This window comes from Alosa sapidissima, chromosome 13 (genome assembly GCF_018492685.1).
Source record: "Alosa sapidissima isolate fAloSap1 chromosome 13, fAloSap1.pri, whole genome shotgun sequence".
In the NCBI taxonomy this organism is placed as follows: domain Eukaryota; kingdom Metazoa; phylum Chordata; class Actinopteri; order Clupeiformes; family Clupeidae; genus Alosa; species Alosa sapidissima.
The window spans coordinates 15421829-15441828 of NC_055969.1; the positions used below are offsets into that span (position 1 = coordinate 15421829).

The 20000-nt window shown below is 46.3% G+C and overlaps 1 protein-coding gene across 3 annotated transcripts in view; it reads left to right on the forward strand.

The window, feature by feature from the left end:
* The window catches only part of LOC121680339 (mediator of RNA polymerase II transcription subunit 13-like), a 95833-nt gene that overhangs the window by 6815 nt on the left and 69018 nt on the right, over positions 1 to 20000 (forward strand). For all 3 annotated transcript variants that reach the window (XM_042059668.1, XM_042059670.1, XM_042059669.1), the window contains exon 2: positions 9366 to 9603. In XM_042059668.1, the coding sequence (XP_041915602.1) occupies positions 9366 to 9603 (238 nt within the window). The remainder of the gene's footprint in view (positions 1 to 9365; positions 9604 to 20000) is intronic.

Here is a 20000-nt window from a genome sequence, read left to right on the forward strand (position 1 = left end):
CTGAGACATGTTGATGCCAATATTGTTTACCATACTAAATCAACCGATACATTGGGAGCCGCAGGCCAAGCTGTACCCAGATGTTGGTCCTCATAAGTCAACTCTGTGTATCTGTATAGCAAGAGGAGGAGGAGGAGGAGAGAAAGTGAGTGTGTGTGAGAGAGAGAGAGGGAGAGAGGGAGAGGGGGAGAGGGAGGTAGAAAAAAGAGCTTGAGGGAACGTGAAGACTTTATTAAGGTCACATTCTGCCATGCGAAGGGGAGAGAGTGGGAGAGAGCGATGAGGGCCAGGGAAGTAGGGAGAGAGAGAGAGAGAGGCGGCAGAGCAATCTCGGTAGTCTCTCTCTCCTTGCTCCCCCTTGCTTGCTCTCTCTCTCTTTCGCTCTCTCTCTCTCGAGCCATATCTGATTCGCTGACACACCCCGCTCTGTAAGCAAACAGTAGATTACAGGCGCTGACTGGGTTTTGCCAGCTGCAGGTCAAGACCTGTTCTCTGGGCACTGACAAGACTCGCCTCATCGCTCTCCTTCCCGTTCTTTCTCTCACACACACCACAGACAGCAGCCAGCAGGCTGGACTACACACACACACACACACACACACACACACACACACACACACACACACACACACACACACACACACACACACACACACACAGGCCTCTAGATAGCAACATGGGTGTACGCCTGTCCCAGATCTGGTGTGAGTCTGGCCCAGGTCAGGCACAAACTCCATTGCTATCTCCCAGTCTAATGGCCCCTCCTCTCCCCTCACAGCTCAGAGCCACTCTAAAGCCCAGGAGTCGTGTTGACTCGCAACAGCTGAGAGGAGAAAGTTGAAAAGGAGAAGCAGGGGTAGAAGCTGGAGGAGGAGGGGTGGGGAGAGGTGCACGGCCAGGTCATGTCCTTTTCTGCCACCCACCCTCCACCCCCACCAACCCGTTAGACCGAGAGCAGAGCACACCTCACCACTAGCACACCTCCATGAGAGTGAGGGAAATTATTCCTAGTAAGATAACAAACACTAAAGCATGTCCAGATATTATCAGCAACTGGCTCCCTGTTCACACCAGTGCAACTACGACGGATATGACAGATGTCTGTGTGTGTCTCTCTCTCTCTCTCTCTCTCTCTCTCTCTCTCTCTCTCTCTCTCTCTCTCTCTCTCTCTCTCTCTCTTTCTCAGAGATCCCCTTGTCTTTGCGTTGCTTCTATAAGCGGTCCACAGTGGACCGTAGGTGAGGGCTTTTCTTTTGTGAGGCTGAAGTTTCAGGAACATCTTAAAAAGCCATCATGGCTGGGTTGACCGGGGCTTCTGTGGGATAAATCTTCAAAACTGCCCAGATCTTGCAGTCTGATTCTGTGGGCGGTTTCTTATGTGCTAGTCATGAGATGGTTATGTTTTTCAAATTGAGTGCACAAATGAGAACCAGGTGTTGGGGGGAAACTACACATGGAGAGGAGAGAGAGAGAGAGAGAGAGAGGCCAAAAATGAAAAAAAGAAAGGAAAGGGGGGGGAGGGAGGGAGGAAGCGAGTGAGAGAGAGAAAGAGAGAGAGAGACTGTTACTTTCCTTTGTAATTCACACTCAATAGGAAACACCCCTAAACTGTTCAAAATGTTATCTTTCTGCCGTAACCCTGGAGACCGAAGCTTGAAAATTGAATAAGTTGCCCAAGTCTTACAGATGTTGTATGTTGCCTAGCAACTGTTTTTTGTTCCCCTTCTCCTCGTGCCCCCAAGTCCCCTCCTCACACCCTCACCCCCCACCCCCAACCCCGTCTCTCGTTTTTCTCCATTTTTCTCCTCCTTCTTCCTCTCTTCCTGCCTGCTCTTGTCAGAGTTAATTAAGTTGCACACGAGACGAGCTGGTAAAGAAGGGCTTGGTTTATTTATTTCCTCATCAATAATGCAGCCTAATCCGGGGCCAGTGTTTTGAGGCTGTTCGCGTGCCTTTTTAAAGTGGCAACCCCGCGTGGCTGCCCTCGCGAAACGTGTCTTTGTGTCGCTCTCGGGAAAGGGCTTCTGTCACAGGTGTGGGCTTGTCTGCTGTTCACCTCTCTCTCTCACACACACACGCACGCACACATACACACACCCTCCACTGCCCCTCCTATACCCCCATCTTGTTCTGTCAGGTGAGAAGTCACAGGAGACTGACACTGGAGAGTGCTCAAGCATAACCTGTGTGTGCATGTGTGTTAGTGTTTGTATTCCTGTCTGTGTTTATGTGGATGACTGTACGTGTGTGTATCTGTGTTTCCATTGGCATGTGTCCTTATATGTGTGTACGTGTGTGTGCTTGGGTGCATAATGATATTCTCATTTTGTGTGTATGTGTGTGTGTGTGTGTGTGTGTGTGTGTGTGTGTGTGTGTGTGTGTGTGTGAACATGCATCTGTGTATCTCTGCATGTGTGTGAGACTTTCCCCCCTCCTGATTGGCAGGTCCATCCGTCACTCAGCCCCGGGGATGCTTGCTACTCTAATTAGGTCGCTTGCCTCACTCGCCTCCCGGGGCCAAAGCTACGCCACAGAACACCATCAAACAATGCCCCATGCTTTTGTGAGCCAGAGCCCTGGAAAGGTGCAGCCAGTGAAGGACCCAATAAAAGCACCTGTTTGGAGCCTCGGCCCCTCAGGGGCTGGTGGGGGGTGAGGAGGGTGGGCACTCACCGCACCTGTTTGAAGCTTTTGTGTGCCTCTCTTAGCATCCTCCCTCAATTTCTCTCCTTCTCTCTTTCTCTTTCTCTCTCACTCTCTATTTCCTTCATACCCCCCCCCCCCCCCCTTATTGGAGTGACTGCAAAAAGAAATATATCAAATGATGAAAGACAAAGTGGGTAAAAAAAAGAAAAAAAAGAAGAGTAGCAGGCAATAATTTGGGTTAATCTCATTTCAATGGGTTAATTGAGGAAAGGAGAAGCGCCTGTAAGCCGGTTTTAATTTCTCTGGAGTCACCCAGTCCAATCATCGGGAAGTCAATCAAGCTCGCGCTCTTGGGTGCTCTCGGCGAAGTGAAGTGCGCTACGTACGATGGCGCCCACCTACTCCCTTGCCCTCGTGGAGGGCGGGTGAGTCGCCGCTGGCTGTTTGGACGCTCTAGAATCGGTGTGGTCAGAGTGGGCGGGTGGTGTTGGGTGGCACTAGGGCTCACAACTCGGTTACCGGGTCACTGGCGTCATGTTAGCGAGAGCGAGGGGAATGATTTCCCCTAAATATCTATTTAATCTGGAAGAAAAGAATGAACCACTCAGGAAGTAGCAATAGCAAGTATCAAGCTCTCTGGCACAAAAGGACACATAGATGTTAACACCATTCATATAATCCTTGCTTCCCATTTGTTGCCAGTTTCTTTATGTTAAGCGCTTTTGTTGTTTGCCTGAATACCACAGCTAGTTACTGAAAACAAGCTCTAGAGTACTCCAGAGGTGTAAAAGTCCTGCGATAATTTTTGTTCCAATCATTCGTTTAATCAGCTGATTCTAATTAGCACAATTCTTAAGCCAGGTAGATCAACTAATTACTGAAATCACATGTGTTAAGCGCACAGGTAGAACCAATACATGGCAATACTTTTGCTTTCTGAAGCCGGACTTTTACATCTGTGGAGTACTCTCTCACATCACAAAGGTGGAGCTACTCACTCCAGCACTAAACTAAAACGTGGCAGAGGGATCTGCATTACATCTGTTTGATATCAGCCAAGCTATGCTAATTGCTTTTAACTAGCCCCTGAGAACTCAATGTTTCTGTGATGTAGATGCTAAAGATGCAGATGCTAGTGGCTAATAAGTGGTGTGGTACTTGGCTCCTTAGCTCCTTAGCTGAGTTTCCAAGTCCTTGTAGAGGTCATGACCCTGACGCCCCCCTTCTGGGGTTTGCACTTCTCTGTGGTCTGCCTCGTTGCTACATTACCATGTACAGGATACTGGAGTTTTCCATTGGGCATTCCACGTTGTGACATCACTTCCTCTTCCTGTTTATGTTGGAGTGCACATTTAATTGCTTGCTTGCCTGCCTGCCTGGGTCACCTGTGTTCCTCAAATTGCTACTGAGCGCACTCACCCAGTACAGTTAACTTGTGGAAATTCCGGCACTGAATGCACTGCACAGTCTGATTGTGTATCCCCCGTGGAAGGCCGTTGAGGTTATGAAAAATTCAGTGTGACATTTTACGAGCTCCTAGAGATTGTTTATTATTTTTCAGCACTATAATAGTAGCAGTTTGATTTTTTTATGAATGGGAAAGTGTGTATTTGTGTGTGTTTACACGTGTGCCTGTGTGTGTCTGTCTCTGGGTTTATGTCCATCTGACGTGTTAACAGCAGAGAAAGTGCTTTTAAAGGCACACAGCGGTAATGACTACGTAGGCTAAGTGGAAGTATAGGGTTAGGAAGAACTCCAAACGTCACAGCCCTTTCTGAGTGACCTTGTAGCATTTGGAGTTTCTCAGAAGGTACGCTGATGGGAAAAGGGACTTTGCAGAAGTGCGCGCGTGATTCATGCAGCCTTCTCTGACGTCACACAGACTATCCAGAATCGTATAATTTGTCAGAGAGAGCAGTGGGGTTTCTTCAACATTGACCAGACTTTTGTCAGAAAGATGCTCCTAATGAAAAACACTATCCTGTGTGTGTGTGTGTGTGTGTGTGTGTGTGTGTGTGTGTGTGTGTGTGTGTGTGTGTGTGTGTGTGTGTGTTTGTGTCTGTGTGTGTGTGTGTGTGTGAGCATGCGTATGAGTGTAAGAGACCTACAGTAGTGTTTATGTGTATATGTAAATTCCTGTCGGTGTGTGTCTACGGTGGTCTTTTGATCTATTCAGACGGCTGCTCCACTGTCGGTGCCCCTCCTCAGCCTCATTGTGCTTTCACACCGAGTCTGTTCGCTCGTTCGCCTAACGCGGAGCGCCACTACAACTACACACACACACTCCACACACAACACACACCGGCCGGGCTCTTATTATGCTCAGCATTGTAACAAGCATGAATGCCTGTATAAAAGGGAGCTCTCGCTGGAACGTTTGAGCCCCACACACACACACGCGTGCGCACACACACACACACACACACACACACACACTGTCCACCGTCTTCATGATAACAAGCGCCTGCTTGTGTTACACCGATCTGCCGAGCAAATCTGCTTAATGCCCTTACAGAGGCTTAATCACACTGCAGTCTCGAACATTTACATTTAATTAAGACACTCTGCAATGCTGCCCTCTCCTAATATTGGAAGTGGTTTCAAGTTCTGTTCAATGCTTAATCAATAGGTAATCATGGGGGTGTGCAGCATAGTGGAGATTTCCTTTGATAAACACTAAAAGGACAAACTGGGTGGTGCACAAACAAGTCTTCGCCAAGGAGTTCCTCTTGTAAAGCCTCCAGCGGATGCCAGTAAGAACTAGGCTTCATCGCAAGGCTTCCTGAAAGAACATCCCAGTGGGAACACAGTCTATCTGTTGTATTACAATCACACACTGAGAACCTGTTTGAGAACCTGGTTGTTGAGGTGTCAGGAACAGCCTCACCAAAAACCTCACGTGTTTATTGGACAAAAAAAGAGAGTTCTCTCTTAGCCAGGTGTTGGCTTTCCTGTAACCTGTTTCCTGTTTCACAGCTTTCATTATGGTCTGGCGACTCCAGACTATATCTCCAGACTGCTGAAAAACCTTTAGTGTTTCAGATTAAGTGGCGTTTCCGGTTGTTGTCGAGAGTAGATAAACCGCAGAATCAATGTGATGCATTGTCAGACATGCTCGCTTTGCTTGTCGTCACTTTGCGGCTATTCGGTACCTTAAAATGCCTCTTTGTTTGTCCAAGTGCACTGTTTGTAACTCAAAGGGGCTCTGATGAGGTCCTTGTCCTCTCTCCCCTCCTTGCATCTCATGACCTGAGCCTCACCTAGCTACCGCTAATGGCTGTCAGAGAGGACGCTAACCGCTAGCCTCCAGCTACTCACGGGGGTTCCCACAAGGCCCTTTGAGTGAGTGAATGAGTGCCTCTCTCTCTCTCTCTCCCTCTCTCTCTCTCCCTCTCCCTCGCTTGCGGGCAGCAACCTGCACACACCTCATTATCACATCATTGCCGTTCTCATTTGGAGAAGGATGGCTCTTGTCACCGCCGCCGCCACCGCTGACACGTGTTACATGACAAGGCCCTGGAACGAGGCGCGATCTGGGGAGAGTGACGGGAGGAGTGGATGGCATCAGCCTGACATTGTGCAGTTTTTAAGGAATGGGGGCCACAGAGCAGAAGGCTTTTTTTGTAGTATATTTTGTGGGGCTTTTTGCCTTTATTCACATAAGACAGTGAAGAGTGACAGGAAGTAGGTGGGACCAACATTTCTAGAGGCACCCCATGGTTGCAGGGCTGCTGTATACAGTTTTATGGTTTTGACCACTGGTCAGCCTTGGTCATCCACTTCTGTTAATGTCTCACAGACAAACAGACTTTTCTGAAGTGGCCACACTTCATCCTGGAGAGGTTTCTGACGAATACATCCCCCCCCCCACACACCCACCCCGGTCACTGAATCATCTGTACCCTGTGGCGGAGCCCAGTCATTTCCTCGCAACGTGCCAGGCTGAGGGTGGCACCGGCTTTAGCTGTGGCATGCCTTCAGTTGCTGTGTACCCCCCAGCACCACCTTCACCACCACCACCACCCCCACCACCCCTCCTCCCCTCCTCCTTCTCCTCATAGACCCATCCTTGACCCCGTGCTCCCCTATTTTTGGTGGGGACATGGCGCTGGTGTTTATATCTCTGATTACACTCTCTCTGTCATTAGGGAGGCTCGTGTTGGTTATTACGAGGCACATTTCTGCAGGACAACAGGACGCAAATGTACACACACACACACACACACATGCCCTCAAATATATACATACCTAAACAAATGGGCATGCACATATATACATGCACACACACACACACATGCCCTCAAATATATACATACCTAAACAAATGGGCATGCACATATATACATGCACACACACACACATGCACTCAAACATATACATACCCAAACAAATGGGCATGCATAAATATACATAGACACACACACATACCCATACACGTACATAACCATGCACATGCACTCACACACATACACACATATACTCATGCACACAGACATACCCACACAAATGGACATGCACACATACATGCATACACATACACATTACCCATACACACACACATGCACATTGCACACGTGCGCACACACACACACACACGCACACACACACACACACACACACACACAGAGAGCAGCAGCTGTGACAGGGTTACGTCCCCAGCTCTGGCCCCTGTGGTCACATGCTGCCAAACACTTGACATCCTGATATGGAAGCTCCTTCAGTAATGCCCACTCATCAGAGAAGCTCATCGTTCTTTGTCTCCCTCCCTCCTTCCCTCTCTCTCTATCTTTCTTCTTTTTAGACACTCACTCACACACATACACACACACACACACACACAGACTCACACACACACCAGGTTCTGTTTTTCTAGCAAGGTGCCCTCTTTCCAGGTGTGTGTGTGCATGCATGTGTGTGTGTGTGGCCAGGTAGTGAGCAGAGGCCTAGCAGCAGCATTGTTTAAGAGCTGGACAGCATGGCAGTCTTCCAAGGCTATGTGTGCCAAGTTAGGCTCGCCTAGCGGTGTGCAGACTGCTACATTGTGAAGGGTGACATCCTGTGTGTGTGTGTGTGTGTGTCTGAGACCGTGTGTGTGCATATATGTATGTGTGTGTGGCCCTGGTTTCGATTTTTAACACAGTTTAACAGAAAAACACTTTATGAAGAAGCAATTGCATTTAATTGAAAATATGACCGCAAATGATGATATGCTTTCTTTTAATTTCAGCAAAAAAGTTTCCCTAAGGAGGGGAAAGGGGGTGGGGGTGGGTGCTGGAGGGGTTGTTGCCACTAAATTTCTCTCTGTCCAGACCATTCAACTCTGGCTGCAGAACTCTCCCCACAACAATCCCCCCCCCCCCCCCCACACACACACACACACACACACATTGCACATTTATGGCCCATTGATAGCCTGAACAAACGCCCTGCTTGTCAAGGCCGTGGCCTGAATCATTCACTCCTCTGCCTGGCGTCCTCCGATCGCAAGCATAAACGTGTTTCGCTCAATCAAATGAAATTGAGAAGATGTCAGACAGTGGCTGTGCTCCAGTGATTGACCCTGACAGTCTCTTTCTCCGTCTCTCTCTCTCTCTCTCTCTCTCTCTTTCTCTTTCTGCCTTTTTCTCTTTCACTCCCCTTCCCTCGCCTCTTCTCTCTTTCAATCTCTTTCATTTCTCATTTTTGTGAGCAGTTACACAGTGTTTAAACTGTTTACACATCTGCTTTTATGTCTTTGGCGAAAATAATCTACTTTTATCCCCCCCCCCCCCCCCCACACACCCACACACACACCCACACACACCCCCACACACTCACACCTAGGTGATTAACAGAATTAAGAAGGGGGAATAAAACACTTCTAAATAAGCGGTATAAAAGCATCAATAAACAGGCAAGGTAGATGAATACACAGTGTCGTCGTGTTTTAATGGATAATCTAAACTACTATCAGCCCGATCTTAATGACTGCGTGATGTGTCTGTGCGATCTCGCCTATCTGCATCTGTAAACGACAATAATGAAGCACCATCAATGGGGCATAAAATATGCGTGAGAGAGCATGAGCATGCGAGATACGGATAAGATAATGGCATTTCACAACAGTCTGCCTGATTGAAAGGTTTTATAATGACTTTGTGGTAATATGATAATTGCGTTTGGAGGCGCATCGTTTCAATCACGTGCGGCCAACTTGTTTTTGGGACACTCTTTTGAAATCCCACTGGATTGGAGAGGGTGGCATTGTGAGCGGCGATCGGATAGTTTCAGTGTTTGAATGCCAATAGAGAGGGTGCTCAACTCCAGGATACTCTGCAGTGGGGACAGCATTTGAGAACTTAAGCCAGCCACTATGTGAGGTGCAAAAAAAAAACACACTTTTGAAATGTCTAACCGGATAATGAGTTTAGATTGTAAGATTTAAAGTACTTTGGTATTATAATCTTCTGTTAGTTTGGATGAAATTAATTTATTTTGCTTGTCTAGTGCAGAAGTGAACACAGACATGCACATACACTCACAAATATACATACAGGGTAGAGTGGAGACAAAGGTGAAGTTGGACTGTCAGCTTTTATTACACATGAACGAGACCCCATGTCATTACACATGCACACTCTTAGACTTCCCACGAGTGCATAAGAATATGTTTATAAGTCCATAAATAACATAATTCACAAATTCAGTGACTTAACCATCACCTCTCTCTTCTCTCTCAGGCGGAACTGACCGGCATCAAATGGCGGTGCTACCACTTCCGCAGCGGAGGCGAGTATGGGCCGGTGATCTCGGCCCCTGCACCGGACGACCCGGTGCTGCGGAGCTACACGCGCTGTGTGCAGGCCAACCTGCTGTGCGTGTGGCGCCGCAAGGTCAAGCCCGACGCCAAGGAGCTCTGGATCTTCTGGTGGGGCGAGGAGCCCAACTTGACCGACGTCATCCACCACGAGCTGGAAGGTTAGCCCTCATTTTTTCGTTCATCCTTTCTCTCTCTATTTCGCTCTCTCACTATCGCTATCTCTCTGTTGATCTGTTTCTCTGTCTCTGGCTTGTCCTTCTGTCCATCTCTCCCTCTTTACCTCTCTTTCCCCCACTTTCTGTATTTCTATCTATCTGTATGTTCTTGTCCTCTCCCTCTGTTCCTCTCTCTCTCCCTCCCTCCCTCTGTCTCATTCTCCTTCTCTCTTCTCTGATTTTCTCTGTATCCCTCTCTTCCTCTCTTTCTCTCTCTCCCTCCCTTTGTCTTTTTTTCTGTGTCTTCCTCTGTCTTTCCACATATCTGTTGTAACCCCCCCAAAAAAGTTGCTTGGAGGTAGAGGGGGGTTGAGAGGCTTTGGGAGGTGAGAGGGAGTGGACGCTACTAGGACATGGCTCCCCTGTGTTGGCTTTTTATGGAACTACCTCTAAGCTGGGGATGACATTGTGACTGAGCAAGTGTCCGCACTCACACGCCCGCCGATTCCTAACTCACCTGTGTGTAACGCCATGTGTGGAGCATTCATTATCTCATTTGATTAAGATCCAGTGGAGGTAATTGTAGCTAATTTAATGTTCCAGTTGTGGGTCTTGGGGAAATTAGAAAACACAATGTTTTCTGTCATCTTCGTTTTTGTAAATATAGCATATTTCACATACTGATTCCCTACGTTGCATTCTAGAATCTCGTAAAAGCAGCCATAATTGTTGTAATTGCTCCACACACAATGGCTTCTTGAGCTTGCATATCAAAAAAATATCATGGTGGTGGAGCGAGGAAAATGGTTAAAGTTGCTCAGTGGTCTTTTAGTGTGTGTGTGTGTGTGTGTGTATATGTGTATGTGTGTGATTGCATTACCCAGAGATATCTCACCTGAGAGAGAGGCTCTGTCAGCACTATCTGGTCTATTTATAGCGCCATTTGCATTATCTGGTTGCACACACACACACACACACACACACACACACACAGACACACACAGACACACACACAATCACACACAAAGACACACACACTCACACATATAGATACACACTCTCTGATCTCTAGCTTATTGACCGAGAGAGAGAGAGACAGAGAGAGAGAGACAGAGAGAGAGAGAGAGACAGAGAGAGGGGGGATGTGGGTAGGGATGACGTGCACAGTGGCAGATGAAAGACACCTGGGAGACAACGAGGAAGTGAAGTTGGGAGGGCTGATGGCGACTAAAAAAAAAAAAAGCTCACCTCACACAGGCTTAGAGTCATTGATTTCAGGCCATGTGGTGTCAGCATGGCGACTCTAACAGGATCTAACAAAGTCTCCTCTCACAACCACTAAATACCATCCCAGAGAAAAACCTGGAGAAGACACAGATACAGACCACGGAATACGGAATCGGAGGCTGTGTTTAAGCTCCATCCCTCGCACTGCAAGCCGCATGGGTTTCCTCTCTGTTAGTATGCAAGAGCAGGCCCACTGCATTCTTTAACACATTTAGTGTGTACTGTAAACAAGGCATGTGGGCATGATCTTCGGAGCGTAATGAAGTGTGTGTGTGTGTGTGTGTGTGTGTGTGTGTGTGTGTGTGTGTGTGTGTGTGTGTGTGTGTGTGTATAGCAGCTAGCCCATGTGTGCTGTGTGGGTGTACCTCACGGTCCCCTAACTAAGATGGAACACATGATCACAGGATCGACAAAGGTCTGCTTATTTTGGAACGGTGCGAGACGCAATATCAGCCAGAGACATGTGTCATTCATTATGAGAGGGAGAGAGAGAGAGAGAGAGAATAAGAAAGGGATAGCAGCATACTTTAATTATGAAGGTTGTATTATTTGTACTCAAATTATGAAGGTGGTACTATTTGTTCTTTAATAATTAAGTTTGTTGATTTGCAAATTAATTACGAAGGATCAGAGGTGCATGCATGCATCTGTATGTGAACAAAAGCATGAACAAGGAAAAAAGTAGTCTGGCAGCAAAAGATGATAAGAAAGAAAGAAAGAAAGAAAGGAATCGCAGCCTGCGTACACTCTGTCCAGTCTGACTGCCCATAGGCTCGGCCATTGGCCTGTCCAGGGATTACATAAAATAACAGCATCTCTCTGATGCTTCCAATGAATTGAAAACAGGTGTGAGGGGTTAGTCCTGTAATCTCTCAGGTTAGCCTGCATTTTCCTGCTTCTGCTCGATCCATCGATTGTCATTTTGCCGCAAAGAAATAAAATACAAAATAAATAAATTAATACATAAATAAATGAATATATAAAGGAAATTAAAAATGATTGCTGGATAGATGATCTTTTACAGTCATACTCACAGCCTCATAAGGGACAGACCTCAGAGAGGCTGTGAAAGGGATCAGAGAAGCATATGCCTGTTTTCTGTGTGGCTTAGAAGAGGAGGAAGACCCATTACTGGGAGAGGGAGAGAGAAAAAAATGGAGGACAGATAAAAAGGTGGCGTGCGCACTGCGCATGCATGATTGCATAATGTTTTTGTTATATCTATTTAAATGACTGGGAGTATATATGTATATTGTGCGCCATGATGTGTTTGAATTTTTTTTTTAATGTTTATTTAGAGGTGTTTGTGAACATGAGAATGAGAAAACGTGTGTGTGTGTGTGTGTGTGCATGTGCGTGTGTGTGTGTGCGCACGCGTATGTGTGTGTGTAGTAAGAGAGTGACAGGCTTTTATCCATTCTTTTGAGGCTGCTGTGAGCAGAGGAGGAGCAGAGGTCTCTGACTGGAGTAGCCCCCTGCTCAACCCCCCATGAATCCCCCCCCCCCCAGTTTTTTCTCTCTTTCTTTCACCTTTCACATCACACCTCCTTCTCTGACCCCCCCCTCTCTTTCCCACCCTCTCTTAGCCCCCTTCATCTCTCCATCCCATTCTCTCCATCATTTCCCACTCTCTAAACCACCTGTTTCTCACTCTCTTTCCTTTTCCTCTACCATCTTTCTTTCCTTCCTCTGTCTCTCTTTTCCTCTCCCGTTCCCTCCCTCTCTCATTCTTTTCTCTTCCTCTCTCTTTCTATCTTTCTATCTCTCCCTCTCTTTTCTTCTCTCTCTCTCTCTCTCTCTCTCTCTCTCTCCTCTCCCTCGCTTTTTCCCCCTCACTCTCCGCGTGCAGCTGCCTCTTGCTGGCAGAAGGAAGCCAAAGGTCGTGGGGCCTGAATGGAGATGTGGGGGTGAGGGGGGAGCCCTGGCTCTATTGTATTGGGGTTGGGAGACCTCTGGCTGTCTGTTTGCTGTGGATGGGGCTTCTCAGTGGAGGGGAGGTCTAAAGGGGAAAGAGAGAGCACTTTGGCAGGTCACACGCCGCCGTGCAATACACTCTGTAGCACGATCTGCTGGGAGATCCTCTTTTGCAATATCTCTGTCCGCTGTGTGTGTGTGTGTGTGTGTGTGTTTGTGTTTGTGTTAGAGAGATAGATAAGAAAGGCAATGAGTTTGTGTGGTTGTGTTATTATTTACATGGTGTGTGTGTGATTGTGCGTGCGTGCGTGTGCGCGTATGTGTGTGCTTGTGCGTGTGCGTGTGTGTGATACTGTCTGACTGAAGGAGACAAAGCAGGAAAAGCCTATTATGTTTTCTGTGAGTTAGTTGATGTTTTCACAGAATTTCAAGTGGTGCTCTGCAACCAACCTGTAATTGCAACTTGAGGAATTTGTTTTGTCTGTGCGTTACATATGGTTTACATGTACCGCCGTAGATTTCTATTTGTTTTGGTCTCCTTCAAGGGCCCTTGTAGTGAGAAACCTTTTTATTTGCAAGTGTTGGTCCTGGGCGAAATCTCTCTCTGAAAAACATGTTGACTATAAATTTAGTTCTTGGACAGCCCTCCGAATACCACTGTGGTTTTGTGGCTCTAACCTAAGGTCATTACTATTCCTGAGTCCTAAAAATGTCTGTCAGATATCAACTGCAGCTGGTTTCCAGGTTGCAAAAAGTGCAAAAAACAAAGTGCAGGTCTGCGGCTATGTTGATGCATTAGCATAATGTATCGCATAGCGTTGCTTTATGAAACACAGATGCTGGCCTTTTGCATATGGATGGAGGGACTTCGCAGTAGGCCCATTGTTGCCAGTGAAAACACACTACGCTGCCATCCAGTGTGTTGGCCCTGGTGTGGGAGATGTGTCCAAATCGCCATCAAGACATTTCTCCTTATTGTTTTTTATTGTCTGTGTGTGTGTGTGTGTGTGTTTGTGTTTGCGTATCTAAATAGACAAAATGGCTCCTCCGCTAATTTCTATGGCTATAATCCTCATTACATAAGAACAGTGCTAGCGCTGACCTTTGGTCCTCCCCCGGGGTCGAGTCAATGGCCAGGCGAGTTCAGGCACCACCAGCTCCCACCGTTACAGACCCCAATCCTCCCCCAAGCCCAACCCTACTCCCAGCCCCAGCCCCACCCTCCATCCTTTACCCCAAGGGATCCACTCTCTCAGAGTCGAGGCTTCATCCTGAGACAGACATCCTTAGCTGCTAATCAGATGCCAAGCTGGCCTCCCTCTCTGTTTCTTTCTCTCTCTCTCTCTCTCTCTCTGTCTCTGTCTTTTCCCTCTCTACATGGCTCTGAGGGCCATTGTCATTGGCTCAATGTCGAAAGCAGTGGAGTGCTTTAAACATTGCACACTGAATGCAGCCATGTAGCGCCATGATTAGCCTCCTCCTGGGTCCTAAAGCTGGGTGGAATTGTTCCACGTTTTCTCCCCCCTGTGTTTCTGTGAAAAGGAATCTCAACATTCCGAGGCAGAATAGAATCTAGAATCTACCGACATAATGGCACAGATAAAATCCAATATCAGAGCTCTCATAAAAAATATACTTAGTCCTAAATTAAAGCTAGGAGGTATTGTAAAATGTTTCTTGCTGTGTGTCAGTGACATATTATGCAAAAAAATTACAATATAGAAATGAATAGATAGAATCCATTAGTCCCAGTGAAATGCTTTAACCCTAATAAACTCTCTGCTTTATTAATAGACAAGTACAAATGATTTAGACTTGATTTACAAATGAAATAGATGTTCATTTTTTCCCTTTTTTTCTTTGCCCAGTCAAAGCATATATGACACCGGCTCAATTAGCAGTTCTCCTGGTTGCCATGACACTTTGTCTTGTTACTACGCACAGTGTTAAAAGTGATTAACAAGCCCTCACCTACTGATGGAGACGCGCTCTGAGAGACGTCTCTCATCAACACTACTGCAGCTCCTTTTCTCCGTCGCCTCATTGTCCCAATGTAATTGAAAGGCCCATGTATTGTGCGGCCTTGTGAATCCACAACGCCATAGCTTTTCACAGGAAAAGGGGGGGCGTCTAATTAGACATAATATCCTGAAGTTTTCATTTGAAACAAAAGCATCTGCTCCGGCAGACATGGGGGGTCACACGTGAAGCCAATGGGAGGATATATAGCTGAGACTCATGTTTCTGGCAGACTGCTTTCTCTTTCTCTCTCTCTCTCTCTCTCTCTCTCTCTCTCTCTCTCTCTCTCTCTCTCTCTCTCTCTCTCTCTGCACTAATAGTTTAATGCCCCAGCAGGTGATAGTCACTCAAAGGCATTAATTATCATTTCGCTGCTAAATCTTTCAGCTCTGTTTCAAAGTCCCCGTTGTTATGACTTAATACTGCTGATGAGGAAAAATCAAATCCACTCTGAGCCTCTTTGGCAGGTTTCTTATCTGCTGTAGCAATTATCTACAATGTGTCTCAGGAGGAACAAATACTTTATTTGCCGACCAACCTCAAATTACTGTGTGTTTTATTTAGTCGTGTCATGTTGAGACTGTGCGTAATTGAGTTAATTAGCCTAGTCGCCGTTAAGAATTTAAGAATGTGAGTTTTGCGAATATGAGTCGTCGAATGACGAGGCTGTGAACTTGTCACGGAGGTGTCTCCTTCCAGAAGGCTTTCCGACACCATGCCTTAGGCCACTATTAGTCAGAGGCTTTGAACGCGGGCCAGAAAAGAGGTGCTTTCCAGCGGTGGCAAAGGGCCCTGGGCCCTCTGTGGAAACACCCTCACTCCCGCTGGTCTTGTTCTGGTGCCACCACCACCAAAACCACCCCACCTCACCCCACCTTACCGCACAGCTGATCGAAGGGGCAGTCACACACAGTAGTGTGTCGTTTCATTCAGGTGAAACCTGTTCACTTTGTACTCACTGGGGCAGTGTGTCAGGTGTCAGCAGACCGTTTTCTGTTTTTTTTTCTTCTCTCCCTCTCCTTCTTTTCCTTTTTTTTCTCCTCCTGAGAGAGAGAGAGAGAGAGAGAGAGTCTCCTTTTCTCTCCAAGTGTAGGATGACTCCTCACCTCACACTTTGCGTCTGACCCAGTTCGTTCTGGTGTCTTCTTTAACTGTCATCCTGAGAGCTCCCTCTCACCTGCTCCACGGAGGTGGTGGCCATCGCTCGTCTTTGCCATGTGCTTGTAAAACTGTTTCAGTAACATTATACACTCTGCGTGTGTTTCTTTATTATCCTCTCCATTTTGTCCTCTTTCCTCATCTTCTTATTTTCATGTTCTCAAAGCAACACATCATTTCACAAAGATCTGAAAAAAAAAACCATATATATGTATTTTTTAACAACTTTGGATGATGTTTCACTGAGGCTGAAATTGGACTTGGTGTGGACCGCTCCACAGGAGACGCTTTGAAATCATTTGATGTGGCAGGAGAGTGTACTCTGAAAAACAAAAACAAAGCAGCCTCTCCTAAAACAATTCAGCTCTTTATTACAAACATGTAGCAGCAGTGTTCGGTCTAGCAGCTTATTAGTATTTGATGCAGGGTGTTCTTTTAATATCTAGCAGTAATAATAATTAAGCCCGACACAGAAGTTTCCAGAAGATGAGCGCGCTGAGTGTATATTGGCAAAGTCTTTTTAGGCAAGTACCTCCACTCGGCGACCATATTGCAACGCTTTTTGGGCACTTATCGGGCATCTATTTCTGCAGAAATATGTGCGCGCAAGGCTTCACCACACCAACCTTGGTACAGTGGTGAGATCAAAACACATGATTGGCACGATGTCTTCACAACACACTATATGATTGGCTCAATGTATTCACATCACACCACATGGTTGGCTCAATGTATTCACATGTCGACATTTTGCCGCGGAAGGGGTGGGATATGTGTAGACAACTGCCATATTGGCGTTACAAACTAACCCCATGCATTTCTATGGAGGATTTTTTGAGTGCTGTGTCTCATTAGAAAGTCTCTGATATTGGCTCGAGTGTTGGAGGAGGAGGAGGAGGAAGAAGCTGCTCTGGTGGCGGACTACCTGAAAGGAGTAGCAGATCCGTGGATGTCAGTCCAGTGCAGGGAGGCAGGCGGAGATGAGAGGGAGAGACTGGCCGCAGTCTGTTCAGCTCGCACGGATCTTACTCCCTTTGTTTCTCACTCCTCTCTCTTTTTTTTCACTTCGTCTCAGTCAGCTCTGCTCTCCTCGGTGTGTCCACCCCCCGTTTTTACCCTCCCCTCCACACATTTCTCTATTTCGATTTCACTCCCATCCTCTGCATTCCTCTCTCTCTCTCTCTCTCTCTCTCTCTTACATGCTCACTACCTCTCTCTGTTTCACACACACATATGCAGTCTCTCCTTTTCTTCTCTCCCTTTTCCCTTTTACCCACACGTGTTCTCTCTCTCTCTGTCTCTTTCTCTCTCTCTCTCTCTCTCTCTCTCCCTTGCTGTCTAGGGCACCGCCATTGTTTCAGTGAGCTCACCATCATACATCATGTTCTAAATATAGACCCTCCGCAAATCAATGACTGAAAGAATGGTGGAAGAGAAAACACAGGGCTCTCTTCCTTTTCTGCTTCAGTTCCCCCTTTTCTTTTTCATCTGTCGGACTTCCTATCGACACTCGCCTTCTCGTCTTTTTTTCTTGTTGTGTCGATCAGCACGACAGCTGGATCGTCTGCAGCTGAAGGCAGGAAGCGTGGCGTTGACCTTTTTCAGTCTGGAGGTCACTCAGAGGCTGGGTCAGCCAGGCAGACTTGTTGATCTCACTCCCCCCGAGAGTCATGCGAGTCATATTTTACCACGTAAATTGGAGCACAGCGGTACGTTCCGCTATTAAGACACAGGATGGCTCAACATTCACCGTGGGGCACCAGAAATGCCAAACTTTGGCAAGGATTCCTGCCATTGCCAAACAAATGCAGACTTTCCTGAGGCCATGTTGGCAGCTGTGGTCATAAGCAGTCAGACAGTGCTGCCAAGAGAAGTCACTTCAAGGAAGTCACAGACGGAATAGGCTGAATGCCTTGACAATAAATCCTGCCGTCAAAATAGACTTCTTTTTTTATTTCAAAACAGATACAGTCAAAGGTGTATACCAGGTGCCATATTACTCATTCAAAGCTCCAAGGTTGAAGAGCCACCGTCGAGCCATTTGTGTAGAATGTCTCTGTCAAGTGTACACATTCTACTATTGTGGTCTAAACACCACAAGGCAATGATTTTATCTTTAAAGAACGATTAAAGACAGCACTGCCACAAAAGTTGTAGAATTTTGTCACATTTATTTCAAACATCTTGTTAGAAAGTAATTTATTTATTTCAATAATTATATGTGTAGATACAATTTACAATATTTTTTGTAGAGATAACAACACATGCTGCTATGGCATTGCACAATATTTATTTTGGGCCTGCTCATGGCAATTGCAAAAAATCAATCAATTAGTTTCAACTAGTGTAGTTATTTTTATAAGCACACCCAGAAACTCATGCTGGGGTCTCGTTATGACTAAATGAGAAACCGGTTTGAAACCGCTGACCATGTTACGTGTGAATAAACGGAAATGAAATCACACGGCTTTAACTTCCACTTCCTCTTCTGGCTATCCAGCCGCTGCATGAGCCTCCTGACATCAGCTGAGCCCGGGCCAGAACTGGCCCACCTCCGGACCAGGATCAGGGTTGTGTCAGGGTGGCCAGATGTAGTCCAAAGTCAGCTGCTGTTTGGGGCGGCCTCATATTGAAAGTCCATTAGACCATTGTCAGTCCTCAAAGAGTTTTTTTATTGCACAAAGAGGCTAAATGCTACTATGGTTTAATTCTTGGCAAATATGAAAATCTCGAGAGTAATGTCAATAGTTCACTATCTCTTATGATTTTATTCTAAAAAGCTTTGGTTTGTAGAGTATTCCCCATCTACGGATTGATAACTGAATGAACACACACATTATTATTTCTATTAGCATGCTGTGCCTTCAGCATGTTGATGGAATTCTGAATTTGTGCATTTATTAGTCTTTTATTTGTGCATCTTTATTTCACTCTGAAGTGCTGACATGACGGTGTATTTTAGTCTGGTGTGAGATAAAGTTGGTCATCTTTTTTCACTTAAGGAGAGGAGAGGCCCTGTTAGCCTTCTGCGATGTGAGAACCTGTGAAAGCGAGATTTCTCCATCACTCTTGACCCCACTTGAACCAGCAGCAGCATCAATGAGTCAGTACCCTTCGCTGATTGAGCTCAGCCAGCTCGGCATTACTCCTTTTTACGTGTGTGTGTGTGTGTGTGTGTGTGTGTGTGTGTGTAGTGAGTGAATCAGTTCAATGACTAAAATAAGCTGAATCTCTAGCCTAGTGTGAGCCAATCTCAGCCAAAGTCATTGATTACCAGGAAATCCTCCCCGCTAAGATTTGGTTGGCCAAAGAAGCGTGGCGAAGGACAGATGTTCCTCTTTAAAACATTTTTTTTTTTGAAGATGCGAAAGGAACAAGCGGCTTCCCCAGTTGCCTTCTTTTTCATGCCTCTTAAACATGGCACTTGTAACTCTGTCTGTTAGCGAAGGGAACCGGCGGACCGATACCTGATGAGCCTCAGGTCTGGCAGGGGAAACAGGGCTGAGGACCCTCAGGCAACCTCTAGGCACCGCCTACCCTTACCAAACACATGAATGCAAACGGAAGCACACTAACACGTGTGTATATGTCCTTGTGACAAATAGTGGATATACAGTACACACATAGACTACATCTACACTACAGCGTATTCGTTTTTAACACAGATTTTAGGAACAAATAGACACACACATACACACACAAACATCCAGATTTTTCACAACAGAAATCATAAGCACATAAACAGTTGCATATGTACTCAATTTTTAAAAAGATTATTTTAGATATTTGACTTCCATCTGTTACCTCTTCCTCTACCTCTTAAGTTTTCCGCCTCATAATTGACCTAAACCCTGTTTATCTCACATGCTGACATGTTCATTAGTTTACTCGTGTTTACGCTGTGTTTCTTACACAGCCAAGGCTTACAAGAAACTCACCAACCCTTTCTTCTTCTCTTTTCTGCGGAGTATGGCTATGACTCATCTGCCACACAGTCACTGCACTCACCGACACACACACAC